Here is an 18,826-nt window from a genome sequence, read left to right on the forward strand (position 1 = left end):
ATCCCCTGGCACACCTTCACTTCTTGCAGCAGCCTAAGCCCAGGCCCAGGTGCAGGTGGCTGGGGAACCAACCTCCAGAAGATCTTGCAGAATCAGGTGAACCCCATCACCCCAACATAGCCTGAGTCCACCCCTTAGGTACCGATTTGGGGGATTTTCCACATCTTGAGGTAGAAGCCTGAGGCACTGCCAGCATAGTCCTGTGTTGCAGGACCTGTGTGAGCACAGTGTGCCTATGCCATAGCATCAGTACTCGCACATGAAATCTTGGAGTGGCCTGAAACTGCAGCAGAGCTGCTCTGTGTCTGTAGCTAGACACACAGAAAGGGTGAAATACCACTTCTGTCCAATTCCTCTGAAGAGAAAAAGGGAACAAAAATTGAAATTCATGGGTGGAAAATAAGTAATCCTACCTGCTGGACCATGGTTTCTTCGTAAGTGATAAATCATCTGACGTATGCTGGGAAACCACAATTGAGTGCCTCCCCTGACTGTGCAGGAATATGATCTTGCTGGGCTATATATAGGATGTCTGCTCCAAGACCTGTGAGATACTGGAAGTGCAGGCAGATATAGTATCACAATTACATTGACAGTTAGAAATCAGAGGTTCAGCAGCTCCACGGATAACATTGCAATTCAAAGTGATAAAAATATGATGTTCGTAATGTATCAGTTTGCAGTGATCTCCAGTTTTAATTTTGGGGCAAGTTGCTTGTTTTTAGAGAGGACAGTATGCTCCTCCCAGTGAAGGTGTATTCTATCAAGCCAGAATATTTTCCTAGAGCTAATATCTCATGCCTACTGAAGCTACTGGCTTCAGTTCAGAAGAGTTATTTTACTAGAGAATTCACATATGCAAAAGGGATCCTGCCGGACCTGATCCTACAAATTTCATCTAAGGGAAGTACAGAAGTTGTGCAACTGTGGAGTTGAAAGCCAGATACTATAAGGGAGGTCAAAAGCAAGTCAAGAAAGACCAGACAGAGAAGAAGCAAAGTTCAGCTTCATAATCACATTTATGGTGGGTTTTGTTTTGTGTTTTGTCTTTTAACTACTATGTCTATAAAATGCACTTGGAGTGCAGCCTTTTCAGAACTAAAATAGATTCATTCATTCTGTTCATTTGTGTAGCAAAAAAAATAGTAATAATAAGAAGTGAAGTTTATGTAGTTAGTACTACTTGACTTGTCATGAAGCTTTATGCTCCGGAGCTCTGCTGGGAAATGTTGTCAGCCTTTTAGACTGCCAGGCTGGAGGTCAGACTGGAAAGCTCTTACTTAACCCTGCTCTGATTTCCATGGGGAAGAACAGAGCAAAGACTTAGACTTCAGGGAAAAGGAACACAAATACAAATACTGACTGCACCTGCACCTGCCCCTGTGCTTTGTTGGCACTGGTTTGGGTCACTCTGTGCAGTGCTATGTCCTGTAGCCCCCGCAGACAGTGCCATAACCCATACGAGGAGGGTGTTGAGAGATGCACCCGCTTTCTGCATTGAGATTTGGGGTTTGCTTTGCAAGGCGACACCAGCTTTTGACTTTCAATGAATGATGTTCAGCAGAAGCTGCTCCCAGCAGGAATCTCAAAATTAAAAGGTCCTGAATATCCCCAGCCACTGAAAGGATGGGAGGAATCAGCTCAAGGTAAGTGCTGGTGCGTGATGATAGGAACCAAGCAATAGGGATAAACTATGCCGGTTCAGAAGGGATGTTGAATTCACTGGTGTATCTTGTCAAAAACATCAGCTGTGCCTGGCTGCTCTGCTCATGCCTGCCAGATACGCATGTGTGTGGCGCAATAACCGGAAGAAGGCATTACTCAGCCCTGTTTCCTAAGGGTCAGAGGCTAGCAGGGAGGCACCCATGACCCCTCTCCCTGTGGAGAGAAACGCCGAGAGAGACAGTGAGGTACATCTGTGCAGTTGGGAAGTTTGCAAGGAGCTCAAACAGGCTAGTCATATTTTATTTCTGAATGTTTTACTGCAACCTTTCCCATGGGGAGGAAAGGTTCAGGGGGCTCGTTCAACTGGAGGGCACATGGCTGATGCCCTCAGCTCTGGGGGTGGTGGCTGGGCAGCCTGATGGCAGGTCTGTGAGTAGGGGAGCCGGGGAGGTGGTGCATACCAGGCTCCCACAGCTTTCCTGGGGTGCCGTGGAGCTGGGAGGGAGGAATTTGGGCATTTCGTGGTTTATGGGCTTGGCTTGAAGAATAACTGCTTGCAGTTACTCATACCATAAACTGAGTTTGTTTCTTCGTTAATTCATCCTTTCTTCCACGTGAGGAAGAAGGGTGTAAGAGAAAACGTGGCTTGAGGTTAGTATGTATACAATTTTTCTCTGCATAAAGCTGTTCCTCTGGAGATACAAAAAGCAAATTTCTAGAGTATCTCTCAGTTGCACAAGATCAGATAGTGAATTCCTCAGCAAAAGGTGAAGGACACTATCTGTCTTGCCAGTAAAATATTTCTGTCTGCTTTTTTAAGAGTTTCACCTCTTTTTCTCTCCAGCTGGGGCTAGTTGGTGAGTGGCAAACCCCTGAAAGGAGCAAAAACGCTGGTAAGTGAAAGTGAAAGTAAGGCACAACTGGTCATTTTAGAAAGCTGATGGGAGGCAGTCTGGGACTCCTGAGTCTCAGCAGTGGAGCTGACAGGGGTGGCCATCCATTTACGGAGCAAGGAGAAGAGGGAATAGGAATGGATGGAGCAATGGAGAAAATCTACCTGAAAACATCATCCCACCCCACTCTCTGGCTTTCCTCTGTTTTTCCTCTACTCCCTTAAATCCCACATTTCAATTCCACAGACTGCAAATCCTTCTGCCATGACAGCAGCAACAGCAGACTGCTGTACAGGGGGGAGAAAAGAGACAGCTGCATAAAAAAAATAAGTCTCCCAGAAGTGCTGGATCTTGTGAATCTCCTGCAGAGGGACCTGAGATAAAATGAATTGGGAGTGTTTTTCTAGGAAGAGGCCTGGCTGGTGTTACTGGGTACAAAGAGCAGCCATGGTCTGAAGACAGAGCTGTAACAGACTAAAGGCTGCAAAGGAGACTTGGGTCCTTCCTTGCTCTTTGTTCTGGTGACCCAGTGGCTGCCGATCTTTTATGGACCTTTGTACTGTAACCAGCTCTATGAGGGAGCTCCTCATACAATAATTTCCTCTGATTAGGCTGCTCTGAATACCCATGATCACTGCCAAAGCATGAAAGGCATTGGAGCCAGATAAACAAGCATTTCTGATTTCTCTGTGAATATTGTGTCATGATTCTATGGGCAGCTCTGGATAGCTCAACCAGAGCCCCTCACAAACTCCACAGCTGGCAGATGGGCAGCTCTCAGCTGTGTGTTTGTGCTCCACAGCAGCTTAATGTTGTAGGAGCAGTGAAGTGATGAGATGCATTTGGAAAAATGTTGGCTGGGTCCTGTTAGAGAAGACTTTGAGATGACCCTACTACTAAGTCATTAAGTTTGCACTGGACCCCCTTGCTTTCTAAACTTGTCAGAGAGGTGTCTAGGAATGGCTGGAACCAATCTTGGTCTCTGACTGTAAATAAAAGTTTGAACCCTAAGTTTTGTCACTGAGTTGGTTTATTGCAGCTCAAGCTGGGTACCTCGCAAGAGGGATCCTGCCTTTATTTTACCTGTGCTTTTTAAGGTCTGACAAGGAGGTTGCAGTGATGTGAGTGTTGGCCTTTTCTCCCAAGTGAATAATGGTAAGTCTAGAGGACATGGCCTGAAGCTGCACCAGGGGAGGTTTAGACTGGATATTAGGAAGAATTTCTTTATCAGAAGAGTATCCAGGTGCTGGAATGGGCTGCCCAGAGATGTAGTGGAGTCACCTCCCCTGGTGGTGTTCAAGAAACCTGTAGACGTGGCAGTTAAGGGCATGCTCTAGTGGGCATGGTAGGGCTTTTGTGGGTTGTTGGTTTTGTGGGTTTTCCTTTTTTTTCTTTTTTTTCCCCTCTGGGTGGATGGTTGGACTCAGTGATAGTGATCTCTAGAGTTCTAGCTCCACCATGGTCTTCTGCCGTTGCAGAGGGACAGTATGCTTCACTGTGGTCTTCTCCATGGGCTGCATGGTCTTCTCTGCACCAGTGCCTGGATCACCTCCTCCCCTTCTTATTCACTGGCCTGAGTGTCTGCAGGGCTGTTTCACACTTTTCCTCACTTGTCACTGTTGACCAGCTTTCTCAGAGGTATCACCAGCTTGGCTGATGGACTCAGCTGTGTCCTGCAGTGCATCTGTTGAGCTGTCACAGCTGGTGCATCTCCCCTGTGACTCCCCCACCTTCCCAGATGCTCTGGCATAACAGGCATGAGGCTCTGCAAGTGGAACTGCACAATAAGGAGGATGATGATTCATCTAGCTTGGAGGTGTCAGAGTACCTTCAGGTACTGGAAGGCCACTATGAGGTTACTTGAGGTCAAACTCCCTTTCTGGAGACCTGAATGGGGTCATCTGGGGTTAACCGGTCAGACCCTGGGGGTTACTTGAGGTCAAACTCCCTTTCTGGAGAGCCCAGTGGGGTCATGTAGCTGAGGAGACTGGGTCCAGTGCAGGGAAGTCTGTATTGATTAAGGGAATTGCTGGGAAAAAGCCAGCAAAAGGCTCTTTTGGGGGCTTTTTGAATCCAGGAAGAGGGCCCCAGGCTGTGCTAGGATGAGACAGCTTGTGGAGAGGCTGCTGAGGTGGTGTGGGTGGAGTCCACGTGTTAATGAGGTACTGGCAGCAACTGAGGTGGAAAGATTAAGTTCTATTTGGGAATGTGAAAGGGAGCCTGGTCTCCTTGAGGAAAAGGCAGCAGGTGGAGCAGTTGCTTGGGGCAAGAGAGGATTCCCTTCCAGGTTTCCCCTACGTTCCCAGGAACTCTTACAAAACAGATACAGGGCTCTGGAAATGGAGGATCAGGCAAATGAAGATGTTGATGAAGGTCCATCCCGGGAGCTGCTGAAGCAGTCAGCCCCACTCATGAGGACTTCTTCTCTTAAGAATAAAATGAGGGTAATATTTATAGGAGATTCCCTTCTGAAGGCAACAGAGGGTCTGATATGCCAGACAGGCCCTTCCCACAGGGAAGTCTGCTGCCTCCTGGGTTAGCTCTTGCTGAGACTCAGGAAAAAAGGAGAATTTGCCAGTTTTGGAAGAAAGGGCAGGCAGCTCAAGGTGAGTACAGGGATCTTGTGAGGTCATACAGAGAGAAAATTAGGAAGGTAAAAGCCCAGCTGGAGATCAGTCTAGCCACAGTCACAAAGGACATGTAAAAAATGTTTTTACAAATACATTCTCAACAATAAGAGAGCCAGGGAGAATCTCCATCCCTTACTGGATGGGGAGGGGGGGGGACAACAACGACACATTGCAACTAAGGATGAGGAAAAGACTGAGATACTTAATGCCTGCTTTGCCTCTATCTTTATAGTCAGACCAGCTTCCCCCAGGGTATTCAGCCTCCTGGGCTGGAAGATAAGGACAGAAAGAAGAACAGCCCCCCCATAATCCAGGAAGAAGCAGTTATGGACCTGCTACAGCACCTGAACTCTCACAAATCTATGGGGTCAGATGGAATTCACATGAGAGTACTGAGGGAGCTGGCAGAGGAACTTGTCAAGCCTCTCTCCATCATTTATCTGCAGTCCTGGCTAACAGGGGAGGTCCCGGATGACTGAAGGCTTGCCAGTGTGATGTCCATCTAGAGGAAGGGCCCAAAGGAGGATCTGGGGAACTACAGGCCTGTCAGCCTGACCTCGGTACCAGGAAAAATCCTGGAGAGGTTCATCTTGAATGTGCTCTGATGGCAAGTGCAGGACAGCCAGGGGATCAGGCCTAGCCAGCATGTGTTCAGGAAGGGCAGATCCTGCTTGATCAACCTGATCTCCTGTGACCAGGTGACCCACCTGGTGGATGAGCGAAGAGCTGTGGATGTTCTCTACCTAGACTTCACGGAAGCCTTTTACACCGTCTCTCACAGCATTCTCCTAGAGAAGCTGGCAGCACATGGCCTAGACAGATGCACTCTTTGCTGGGTAAAAAACTGGCTGGATGGCTGAGCCCAGAGAGTTGTAGTGAACAGGGTTGGATCCAGTTGGCAGCTGGTCACCACTGGGCTCAGTTTTGGGGCCAGCCTTGTTCAATATCTTTATTATCTGGATGAGGGGATTAACTGCTTCCTCAGTAAGTTTGCAGATGACACCAAACTGTGCAGGAGCATTAATCTGCTAGAGGGACCTGAACAGGTTGGATTGATAAGCTGAGACCAACTATATGAGGTTCAAAAAGGCCAAGTGCCAGGTCCTGCACTTGGGTCACAACCATCCCAGGCAATCTACAGGTTTGGGAAAGAGTGCCTGGAAAGCCGCCCAGAGGAAAAGGTCCTGGGGGTGCTGGTGGACAGCTGGCTGAATATAAGCCAGCAGTGTTTTTTGAAAACTACTTGTACTTTAACCTGTATTTCTTTTCTGATATTAGGGTGAAGCAAGCAGCCAGGTGTTGGCCAGGTGTTCTGCATCTGTGGTGTCTTCTGACTCATCTGTCTGCTCCCAAGATGGAGTATGCCTGGTATTGGCTCGATGATTCTGGGCAGTGGATTGAGTATGGTAAAGAGGTGAGATCCATCTGCTGTTGATGCCAAAAGCTCTTGTTAAGCCATCTTGGGAAAGTTGTTTTGGGCACGTTGTTCTGTAGCTTGTCTCTTTCACATGTACTGCTGGGTGTTCTTGCAGTAACATGCTCATGAGCTGGTGGATTTATCTTATCAATTGTCCCTCAAAGCAGTACTGCTACTCAGTGAAAGCCTTCAAAGTACTGGCTTTGAAAGTGAGTGCATTTTCCAGAGCTGAGGGACATCCTTAGGCTGAAGCTGACCACACAGGCTGAAGGTTGCTTTATTGCTGTTGTTACAAGCATCTGTTCTCAGTGGGGTACCCCTCTGTTGCTGAAGAACAAAATGCTTGAAGCCTTAGAGACTTAGTTCAGAATAGCATCCCATGATGGGGGCCTGGGGGAACACTGGTATTTCCTCACAGTGTCTTCTAAACCAAAGTCTGGCTTCTAACAGATAAAATTTTCTTGTTCTTTCTATAGCATCCGGATCACTGCTCTGCCACAGTAACATCTGCAGATCTGGAGAAGCAATTTCTAACTGACCAGAATGGCCTTGTGTTATTCAGGGCTGGTTCTCAGAAATACAAGCTAAACCTTAAAGGTGAAGAATGTCCTTTTTTTAAGTTCATTACACAGTATAGCTGGCTCTATTGTAGCTTCCTTCATGCAGGGTTGTGACACCCTGTCTGGGTTTCTTTAAACAGATCTTTTTCCTCTTGTAAGTTTTCTCCAAGCAGAACTGTAGCAGTATGTACATCTCTCCATGCTTTTGTGATGTCCCACTTGGGCTTCTGGACTTGTGCTTCTATAGTCAAAAAAGCATCTCTGACAATATTTTGTATTCAGAATAAGGGCTGAGAGTACACACTGCATGGTATGTCACTTGTGCAGTTGGGTCTATACCACTAAAGAGGAGAAATGAGAAAGGAAAAAAACAAGCACTGGAAAGTCAAATGGTGAAGAAGTGAGCCCATGGTAGACATCTTGCAAGCTCGTTATGGGGAGCGAAAGCACACAGTGCAGCAAAGGACAATTCAGGGATGGTTGCATTGAGAGAGAATGGGAAAATGAAAAATGATTCTCTGTTTCTAATTTTTCTACCCAACTTAAAATTCCAGTTAGCTTTCCAAGCTTTAAATCTGTTTCCTGGCGTGAATTAAGACAGTGGTGTTTAAAGGAGGAAACAATGGCTAATTAGCCATGTCACACAGCATGCACTCTGTGATATTGTTTCAGGACCAAGAGGAGAGGACAGACTTTCCTCTTAACAACACCACTCTGCTGGAAAAGCTAGATTTATGGCCTCCATCATCTTGAAAACTGTTCCCTGCTGTAGACCTGACGTCAGATGTGTTTTTTTCCTGGTTGACAGCCTGGATGTGAAGGCACATAAACTTGCAGTTGGTGGTTCGTTGCCTTTGAGCTTCACACCCTATGCTAGAAGTTGGTTGGCCTTCCTGATCTCCATGCAGAAATAGTGCAAATGGTTTCAAAGTATGGAATGGAGTGGGTGTGGTAGAGAGAGCACCTCCACACAATATTCAGGGCTACCTCCTTTTTGTATTTCTTCTAAACACATAAGATTGTGTCCCTGGACAATTAAATTATCTAATTATTGAGTTAATGTGTTTTTCTTTCAAGATATGGTCCAGACAAATTTGTTCTATGAAACTCAAAGAAAAGTTGCCCGCCTGCCAAAATTTCAGTCCTTCTGTCAAAGGTAATATACATTCATTATTTAATAATTTCTCTCAATGACAACACCTACCTATCTAGAAATCAATGTCAGATTTCTGAAATTTACTTTTAGATACCCTTTGCTGACTGGCTTGAAGGCAAACTTTCCAGTGATGGGATTTCTAAATTATGCAACACTTCTGTCAAGTGTGCTGAAGGGATGTTTAGTGGCAGTCTCTGGCAGCCATGAGAGACCCCAAGAGTAGATTTGTTCTCTCTGTGAGAGCAAGGCCATATAGGGCTGACACAACTGTGCCAGGAATTTTTATTCCTCGTTTTGTGCCCCAACAGTACTAAATCAACTGTGCACAGAGTAGGAGCAAGGGACTGACAGTTCCTTCAGCTCTGGATCAGATAGATTATATCCCCTGGACATATGAGGGTAAAATAACACACAGAAGCAAAATCCCTCTAAATGAAATGAACGAGATGTACTCATTTGGGATACTCTCTTAGGGCTTTTTTAAAGGAAGTTCATCATGACAGAATTTGTGCATGTCTGCTGTAAAAGTTAGTTGTTACTGCCTTATTATAGAAAGAGCCTTGTCTGCTTCAGAAACTTGCCAGTAGACAGTGCATTTGAAGTCTAGGGTTCAGTTGAAAGGTTGATTCAACCAATGGTGGGTTGATTAAAAAAAGAAAACAAACTTTATCTTCTGAGTGGGCTTTACTGCTCCTGTTGCCTGGTTTAAAACATGCATGCCAGGAGGGCCTTAGTCCAGGAAGTTGTTGAGCACTGACAGGTGCAGTATTGCCTACAGGGCACAGCTGTCCACCCACAGCCTCCTGACAGGCTTGGTCCTGCAGGTGGGTAGGGGCAGGCACCTGTATGGCCAGTGATTTAATGGTGAGTAGCCACTTGGAGGAAGAGGCCTCCTGCTCCAGTTTCCTAGAGTATCAAGCATCATTCATAGAGGGCTAGCTGGAAGCAGTCTTGTAAACTACCCAGGTAGGAGAACATTACTCCTCATTGAAGTTGTCCCACCAGTGTCTTGACCTGCCAAGAGATGCATTAGTGTCACTAGCATGTGCGTGGAAATCTAAACTGGAGAAAGGGGTAATGGTTACATGGAAAGTAAAACAAAAATAAAAATCCAGGGATACCAGAAAACTGCCATAAAGCTAGTGGCTAGATCCTTCAGAATGGGGATTTTGTTAGGAGTATCGTGGACTGACTTGCTCCTTTTTCTTTCCTGCAGCCAAAACTTGACTCTATCATCTTCTGTCTTTCCTCCACAATGGGACCAATCTGCACTGCCTGATACTGGGTTCAAGGTACATGTATCTTTCCAGCTCTCCAATGGATTTTTCTGAGAACATGACCCATGGAACTTGAGATGTTCCAGCTTTTAAACATGTCTTATAAAATAAGCAACTATTAGGTGAAACAAGACAGACAATTTCACATTCAGAATAGACTTGTGTCTCCTGGGAGGCTCTCTGAGGCCCCCTACATAGACTTCACAGAGTAAGAAAGGTCTTTTTGGCCATTACCAGTCTGACCTGTCCTTTGCATGCTGCCAAGGCACCTAATTCTCCGATAAACTGGATGAACTGCATCTTAAGGGGGTATTATAGTATTTCCTCCATTGAATAGAGGCAAAGTGTTATTCACTGTGGTAAAACTAGTGCTTAGCCCTGTGGGAAAAGAGCTAGAATGTGCTAGAGTGTCAAATTAAGGTGAAACTTATACTCACTCTTCTCTAGCCTGAATACTTCTGTGCATTTCATCTTTAGTTTTCTTGAAGTAAAAATAGTCTTGAGGAAGGTGTGTCCACTGAAGAGTGCTCACTTGAGATTGTATTAGTTTCCCTCTGTTAGTACTTATGCTTCCATGTGGAGAGTGATGATGAAGATATGGAGAGGATGGTTAACCGGAAAGACAGGAGAAGCTTGTGATTTTAATGGCAAGGCTTTTGCTATGATGTGAGGAAGCTGATGAGTCCTTTTGGAAGGGCTGAGTGCTGTTACTGTCAGTAACACCTTATTTTTCATAGTTTTAAAATTTTCAGTTAATACAGCTTGGCTCCACTTCCCATGAATACGGAGAAATTAAGAGACTATTTGAGAAGACGATGAAAGATTGTTGCATCCAGCAACTGCAGAGGATCCAGAACCCAACACTTTGGCAAGTTTTTCAGTGGTTTGTATCTATTTTACGTCATTCTCTTTATGACAGCAGAAGACTGGTATTTCCTGGTTTATTGTCCTCCACAGGCTGCATTAGGAGTTGCTAAATTCAGCAGCCCAGCAGAGGTGAGTCTGCCGTGTGTGTGAGCTCAGGCCTGGCTGGTAATGAGGTTCAGAAGTGTTCCTGGTAGGTCACACGTGCAGACACACACACACAAAACCTATGAATATGCACACAGCTGGCTACAAAAACGCACACAGACAGCACAGCACTCGTGCCATCATAAACAGCACCAACAGCCTCATCCTGTTCCCGTCCTCTGGCTGAGTGAGATGAAAGCCTGTTTAATGGAACATAAATGTGGGTCTCTCTGGAAGCTGGTCTTAGACACCCAGCTTACCCATGTGCTGACCCTTGGGTCCTCTCATCTGCAGTTATGTCCTGCATAGACACACATATGCAAATGGGTCTCTTAAGACTTCATGGTATCTTCAGTGGTTGGCCTGGACCTGATGGTCCCTCTGGTAAGCTGGCTCAGACCTTGTGGTCTCTCCAGCACCTGATCTAGACTTATGGACAGCTGCCCTCCTCACTGGCTGTCTGGCTTGATATTGGCCAGTGATCATACACTGATGGACAAAGCCTTGCGTGCTGTACTTGCTGGTGCTATGAACATGCATCTCCTGTGATCCAAGGTCCCACTCCAGTTGCTGCATCCAGATCCCAAGAAACAAGCATGCATAAAGATTCAAAGAGTCCAGGTAAGAGTTAGAAATGGAGTTTAATGAGAAGATAGAGCAGCCTGCACTGATCAGGCACAAGGCATGGCCAGACAAGCCTAATGAGCAGACAATTTTCTGCTTATACACAACCAGCCCTTTTTAACCCCTTATCCATCTATTTTTCCTTGTTTGTTCCTTTTCAGGCCATCTTGCTCCCTCCCTTCTCCCACATAGAGTTGCTCTACTAAACATCACATTATAAATCCTGTGCAATCCCCAAATGCTCTTTCCCACTGTCCCCTAACAAGTCTCATACTCTTACACCCCATTCCTATGCATGACTTGTTCCAGAGCCTTTCCATTAATCATGATGCTGAGTGTCCCCTGGTCCCTGGGGCTGAGAGTCTCCTGGGGCAGTCCTGGGAGGAGCCAGGGATGGGTCTCCACTCTCTGTGACAGGGCTCTTGGGGTTGTCTCTGTTGTCTTTTTATCACATAATCTAACAAGTTGTGTGTGGTTCTTGCAAGTGTTACTAAAAAAGAATGTTCTTCACCATCACTGAACCATGGTATCTCAAATAAATTATTTTTAGTTCTTAGTCTTTTCCACATGGGATTTTTTAAAAAATTGGGAATTTTTTTCTGGTAAATATAGGGGTAGTGATTATACAATCTCCACTGGGACTTCATACAGCTCAGTTTTATAACCGTCTTTATGTATTCAGGATTTATATAACCTGGGGACTTACTAATTCCCAGTCAAGGGATGTTTGCCTCTTTACTCTCTCATGTGGTATGAAGTTGTGGGTGACACAGACTATAGTAATGCTGAGAACTTTTGTTTTGCTGGAAGGAGACAGCTGTGCAGCAGGGTACCAAAAGAAGTGTAAAGCAAGCCATAACCCTGCTGAGAGTGGTTTATGTCACTGGGCCTTCGTGACCCAAAAGTAACAGGAGCTGAATTGGGAAGCTGTCCCCATTTGAGCCAGGACACGTAATTGTTCTGTGTTGGTTTTTTTTGATCCCTAGGCAAAAGGAGCAGATGAAGAAGCTCAGTAAGTCAAAACGGGTGGATGAGCGGCTCCTGTTCCATGGGACAAGTTCATCCAACATACCTGCCATCTGTGAGCAGAACTTCGACTGGAGGATGTGTGGGACTCATGGGACAATGTATGGAAAAGGTAAACATGCAGAAGTGCGGGTTCAGGAGCCATAGAATCATGGGCTGCAGACCCCGTCCAGGCTGGTGGGTGGGTGCAAGGTGACTGACTGTCTCTGATTCCCCCACTCCTGCCATTAGGGTACTCCGACCTGTGTGCATCTGCATCGCTCCAGGCAGCATCAGAAGCAATCCCCTTTCAGGAAGGGCTAAACCCACCCCTCTCAGGTCTCAGGTACCTGCTGTTCAGCAAAGCTCTTGGACAGGTGGGACTGGTTGATTGATAGAGTCTGTTGATGCTTTAAAACAAGCTGATGTGGAAACACCTGGCAAGGATGCACTCAGAGCTACCTGGGGCTGACAAAGTGCTAATAGCAGATGTTTCTTCCTTGACTGCTCTGTTGTCCTACCTGTGGCTTTTTCTGGTCCCTAGGAAGCTACTTTGCCAGAGACGCCAGCTATTCTCACAAGTACTGCTCCTCTCCCAGTGGTCACTACAGCATGTTTGTAGCTCGGGTTCTTGTTGGAGACTTTGTTCAGGGAAACTCCACATACCTTCGCCCTCCACCCAGACCCGGCAATTCAAACAGACTTTATGACAGCTGCGTGGATAACCCAATGGACCCTTCCATCTTTGTCATCTTTGAGAAGCACCAGGTTTACCCTGCCTATATCTTGGAGTACAGCTTACAGGCCCAGTGTATGATCCTGTAATGAATGGTGGAACCTCCTATTAATTTGCACTGAATAAATTACAGCCTTTTTTCTTCATTTTTGTTAATTTTTATAGTAGCTTTAGAACATTTTGTAATGCAGCAAACCAATGTCAATCTCCTGAAGGATTTTGGGGCATAGTTTCTTGGCAGGGGCTGTTCTTCTGTCAGTAGAAAGAGCTGAACTTTAACCTCCTCCTTATTTCTAACCTGGGATGGGGATGTACCTGCCTTGTGTGTCCTGATTGCTGTGACACCTCCTGCTGTTGGAAGCTGCGCTGCTGAGTATATGGTTAACTTGATCCACTGAGATAGTCACTTAGGGATGTTTTCCTGCCTGTGATGGTGCTAATGTGCCAAAGGGAGACTGGGTGGGGAATGGAGAAGGAGAAAAAGTGAAAGTACCTACGTCATGGTGCACAAGTCAGGAATCATGGCCTGTTCTTCCAGTAAATGGTAGGAAATTTCTGCATCCTGGAGGCTTTGTAATTATTGCTGGCAATAAACTTGGGTTGGTGTCCTGGTGGCGTTGCTGACAGCACTTCTTACCCTCTTCTTCTATGTCAAGTCTGCCTGTCCCTGTGGCACCTTGTCCTTGGTCTGTCCCCACTGGGTTTAGGTCAAGAGAAGCAGGGATGTCACAGCTGCTGAAGGTAGAACCCCACCACACCTTGACATTAGCAGTGAGGAAGTCCATGCTCAGCTGAGTAACAGCACATGGCTGTGTCCTACCAGGGCTGCAGAACCAGTGCTTGGAGCAGTGAGGCACAAGGGCTTTGTCTCCCCCTCCCACCCTGCAGACTGAAGTTGGTGATGAGTATTTTGAATTGTTGTGCTGCTGCCTGGCACTTGTCCAGGTGATCGAGATGTGACCCAGCAGTGTGTGCTCTGACTGGGATGGGTGGGGGAAAGCTTGGATGATGGACATAATACTTGAAACTTGTTGGATGGTGGGTTAATGTTCAGGGTGGCTGACAGCATGGAAACAAAAATTAATGGTTTATTTTAAAACGGTCTTGCTGTATAAGCTGTTGTAATGCAGCAAAGGAGTCAAAAGTGGTTTGAGCTTCCATATTTAGTGCACTTCCATGTCCCACCTCTTATGCAAGAACCTAAAGGCTGTTCTTTTGCAAATTACTGACCTAATTTTTTTCAGCCACATAATAATTAAAAATAAAACAAAATGGGTAAACTATGTGTTCTGTGTGCCACACACCTTTCAAAGTAAGGAAAGCAGTGTACAACTGTTAATTGCTTTCCTGTGCTATCAATACCACTGCATGGAACAACTCCAGTAATTTTGGAGAGCTATTTGCCTGGGATTTGTCAATTGTGACAGATCTGCATCCCATGCTCTGCATAAACATTACTCTGAGCTTTATTTGCACAAACAATAACAGCAAGTCTGTTTTAAGATTATAATTTCATAAATAAGTGGGAATATGTAGAGTTATTTCTGGGTTTACAGCCTTGCTGCCTGGCTATGGCATCCAGTGGGTGCTGTTCACGGGCATCCTTCACCCTCACCCTCCTGCCTCCAAGCTGAGGGCTTGTGAGGATGTGGAAGGATTGAATAATGGAAATTTCCAGCTGTTACCCTGCCTTGGTCCTTGCCACATTGCATAAATTTGCCTAATGTCTTCATCAGCTTACAAGGGGAGGTTGTGTGTTGGGCCTTTGGGCAGGACAGGGGCTGGGAGATGGGAGGGTTTGGGAAGAGTTTTGCTATTAGAGAAAGCAGTCTGTGAAATGATGCCCTTGTACAAACCATCTTCCTCTGTTCCTCTCTGCCATGACAGAAAAAAACACTCATTGTGTGGGAGAAAGCTGTTTGCAGCAAGGTGGGCTTCAGGGTATGATTACCAGTCTCCTCAGGGGCAGGAGTATCACAGAATCATGAAATCATAGAATGGTTTGAGTTGGAAGGGACCTTAAAGATCATCTAGTTTCAACCCTGCTGCATGGACAGGGACACCTCCCACTGGACCTGGTTGCTCAAAGCCCCATCCAACCTGGTCTTGAACACTTCCAGAGAGGTGTCATCCACAACTTCCCTGGGGAACCTGTTCCAGTGTTTCACCACTCTCACTGTGAATAATTTCTTCCTAATATCTTGTCTATATCTACCCTCTTCTGGTTTGAAACTGTTGCTCCTCATCATACCCATACATGCCTTTGTAAAAAGTCCTTCCCCAGCTTTTCTCTAGGTCCCCTTCACGTACTGTATGACTGCTGTAAGGTCTACCAGGAGCCTTCTCTTCTCCAGGCTGAACAATCCCAACTCTCTCAATCTGTCTTCCTAGGAGAGGTGCTCCAGCCCTCTGGTCATCTTCATGGTCCTCTTCTGGACTCATTCCAACAGCTCCATGTCCTTCTTGTGTTGGGGTGCCTGGAACTGAGCACAGTACTCCAGGTGGGTTCTCATGAGAGTGGAGTAGAGGGGGAGGAATCACCTTCTTTAACCTGCTGGCCATGCTGCTTTTGATGCAGTCCAGGATACAGCTGGCTTTCTGGGCTTCAAGTGCATGTTGCTTGCCCATGTTGAGAAGATAAGGGAGAGCCTGCTGAGAGGCAGACCAGTCACTGAAAAACGGGTTTTCGTTTGTCTGAAAAAGAGGAAATCAGGCAGAGAGGAGATGACAGGTGCAAATATATAGAGTCTGGAAGAAAAGGAGATTTTTCCAATAAGTAGAAACTATTTCTGGCTGCAGGGAAAGTTTGCACATCCTCCAGCAATGAGGTGCCAGGTATTATATTGAGAAGGTGAGGCAGGGGGCTGGTGTGCTCTGTGGGGAGGGACTGCTGAGGTGTAGCTGCTCTTGACTTTGTAGGTGTTGGAGTACCAGATTTGAAGCAGAAGTGCTCCTTGAGGAGTGACCCTTTCAGGGTCATTCTCTGCAACTCTCAGATTATGTCACTGCCAAAAGGAGCATCCCACCTCCAGGTACATGTTGCTGCTGTTTTCCCTGGGCTGGCACCAGTGACTGTACAGGGGTGTGAGGATCAGATGCAGAAGTGTTTGCCTACTTGAAAACTGGATCAGCCAAACCCCCCCACAAAACCCAACCCCAGAATATGGTGTTCAGCAAGAACAGTTCCCAGATCTGCTCGTGCCATCACCGATAAAGAAGAGGGGGGATGAGGGCGCTGCAGGATAGATTTTGACTGGTGTGAAATGATACTGAACCTCTAGCTCAAGCAGGCCTTTGAATGGCAAAAGATTTGGGGAAATACTAGCCAGTGAGGCAAGGAGAGCAGAAACCACCAGTAAAAATTAAAAGCAAATTAATCTGTGAATAGTTATCCATGGAAGTTCTGTTCGGTGCTATAAATTTGCTAAAACTTCTTCCAGACTTGAACCTCGTGCTACTTCTGGAGTTCCTGGGTGCCTGAGGCTGTGAACAGAAAGTACCCTCAGCACCCTTTTAGAGGAGAAATGCTTGCAAACTGTGCCTGTGACAGGCACTAGGCATAGACCTGATTTATTGGCTTTTCTTTTTTTTTTTTCTTTTCCCTGAAGAAAAGTGTTGGAAGAGCTCCCTACCCTGCTGAGAAGGGGATAAGTGCCTTCTGACTCAGACACATGGGACTGACAGCTTCAGAGTCATCAAGATGACAGTGGGAAAGGTCTGACCTGAGGAACGGTGTGAGTAGCCAAATTGATTTCTGTGGTGTTTGCTGCCTTCCTTGCCAGCCAGGCTGGTGTTGGAGTGGGCTAGTCCATGGTTCACCAAGCTCCTTCTGCCCAATTGTAGGGAATAAGGCTGTCCTCAACATGAGGTGAAATGATCAGTTGGTACTGTGGCTAATTACTTCTCCACCTCTTGAATATGGTCTCTGTCAGGGGGGTACTGTGAGAGCACTCCATCTGCACTACCATGGCGAGGTTTTTTGGGAGTGTGGCAGTTGCAGGAGAGCAGAGGGAGAGGGCTCTGCTGGGAGGACAGCTGCCTTCACCAGTGTCCCCAGATGCGAAGGTGTAAGCTCAAGTGATCTTTTCCATATAATGCATTTCTAATTGATTTCCTTGAGGTGCTCCTAGGACTTCACAGTGTCCCTGATTTTAACACTGTTGGTTACATATCCGTGCACCTGTTGCAGGCTTTCTATTAAATAGCACCTCAGCAAGTTTTCAGACTTTCTTATAATTTAGGGGTGCCAAATTTGACTTTTCAGCGTTTTTAAGAATCCTTTTAACAATTTTGACATAATTCATTACAGGATTATTAAATTGCAGAAACTTGATGCTTGATTGAACATGCTGAATGGTGGGCTGTTTTCCAAAACATTTAAACTCCTGAAAATCAACCTGAGCCTCATAACCTGCCAGCACCACTGTATGGATGCCAGGTGAAGAAAACATGGATATTGTTCTTGGCTGACATGCTCAACAGTTGCATTATTTAACAAGATTGTTCCTGGATCAAGGGAATAACAATCCTAAATCAATGTGTAGCTGTGGTAATGATGGGGGGTTGAAAGTCTGGGCAAGGGCAGGGCTCCTCAGTTAGGGACTGCAGGAAACAGGTCTGTAGGAATGAGACTGCCACTGCTCAGGGAACATTTTTTTCTTATTGTTCCTGTCCTTTTGCAGTCCTTCTTCTTTTGATTAAGCCTATTTTCTGTCATGGTGAGTCCTAGACACTTATTTCCCAAAGCAACTCCAAGTGTCTATCCAAGTTTACTTTTACATCTAGTTTGCAAAGAGGAGCAATAGGAAAGGCTGACCTGGCTCTCATCCATCTGTTCTTAATAAGCTTAGATTTTCCTTCCAGATGCTTTACTGCAATGTCAGAGGACCCATTAATCGGTGTGCCAGTGCTCAATCTGTAAATACTTGGGAAGTGTCTACACATGATATCCCCATCACTGGAGGAAGCTATGTCTTTACTCATTTCCAAAAAGAAGCTTTATTTCACTGTGTGTTCTCCGAATCATTTTTCTTGAGCTGTATCTTCATCTTTTCAAGATGATTTCCCTTTTGCTAAGTCGGAAGGAGATGTTAGAAGTCATGTTGGTCTCTGCTTTCCTTAACGCCTTGTACACTCTTTCACTCTTGCTTTTTGCAGACTCTTTCTGACTGTGTTTTGCAGATAGCCCCTTGCATCTTCCAGTTTGTTTTCTTTTTGAAAGTTCCTATAGGTTTATGATTTTTTAATCTGTACTCTACAGCATCTATCTGAAGCTGTGGTCTGTTCTTCTGTCCTGAAGGCCAGCTGACCTTCATTTTGCCTCTCAGGTCAAACAAGTTCTCCTAAGAGTCTTCTCCACATCCTTTTCTTCTCTTGGATCCTCATACAATCTGGCCTTGTATTAGTGATTGAACACCTTCTCTCTTCCCAGAATTTATTTGACTGAAAGTCTTCATGTTCACCATAATGTCTTTAAAAATGCCTCCATTTTTTGAAATTTTTGATTGATCAACTTAAATTCCCTACTAACAGAATGGCCTCTTTACATTTCTCTAATGTAGTCCAAGATGGGATTAGTTTCACTGCATGAATCTGTAGGCTACTAACCAAACTTAAACTTTGTGATAGAACTATTAAAAATATGTTATTTTTTTTTCCCAGCAGATCCTTCTCCAGCTGCTGCTACGTCTGCATAGCCTGAGTAACTCCATGATGTGTTCCTCTCACTGGCTTTTTTTTTTCCTTCTTGGATCAAGCTTTCGGTTTGTTTTCCTTCTCCCCTGTCCTCAACTTGTAGTTCTACTTGCTCCTGTTAACACATGGTGTCTAGGCAGTTTTGTGAATCTGAAAAG

General features: G+C 45.7%; 1 protein-coding gene across 3 annotated transcripts; it reads left to right on the forward strand.

Moving 5' to 3' along the window:
• The first annotated feature begins 1,502 nt into the window (after positions 1–1,502).
• Positions 1,503–13,120, forward strand: LOC127395410 (protein mono-ADP-ribosyltransferase PARP12-like). 3 transcript variants are annotated; one of them, XM_051642382.1, is made up of 10 exons: positions 1,503–1,910; positions 2,510–2,558; positions 6,467–6,602; positions 7,082–7,202; positions 8,243–8,321; positions 9,538–9,613; positions 10,351–10,481; positions 12,220–12,371; positions 12,491–12,584; positions 12,783–13,120. In XM_051642382.1, exons 3-10 carry the CDS (start codon positions 6,543–6,545, stop codon positions 12,946–12,948), a joined length of 879 nt encoding a protein of 292 aa, XP_051498342.1. In that variant the 5' UTR covers positions 1,503–1,910; positions 2,510–2,558; positions 6,467–6,542; the 3' UTR covers positions 12,949–13,120. The 3 variants fall into 3 exon arrangements, with proteins under 3 accessions (XP_051498342.1, XP_051498328.1, XP_051498334.1); XM_051642368.1 differs by lacking the exon at positions 12,491–12,584; XM_051642374.1 differs by lacking the exons at positions 1,503–1,910; positions 12,491–12,584 and having other exon boundaries at positions 2,117–2,558.
• The last annotated feature ends 5,706 nt before the right edge of the window (positions 13,121–18,826 follow it).

The sequence above is a fragment of the Apus apus genome, chromosome 1, assembly GCF_020740795.1.
Source record: "Apus apus isolate bApuApu2 chromosome 1, bApuApu2.pri.cur, whole genome shotgun sequence".
NCBI classification, from domain to species: Eukaryota; Metazoa; Chordata; class Aves; order Apodiformes; family Apodidae; genus Apus; species Apus apus.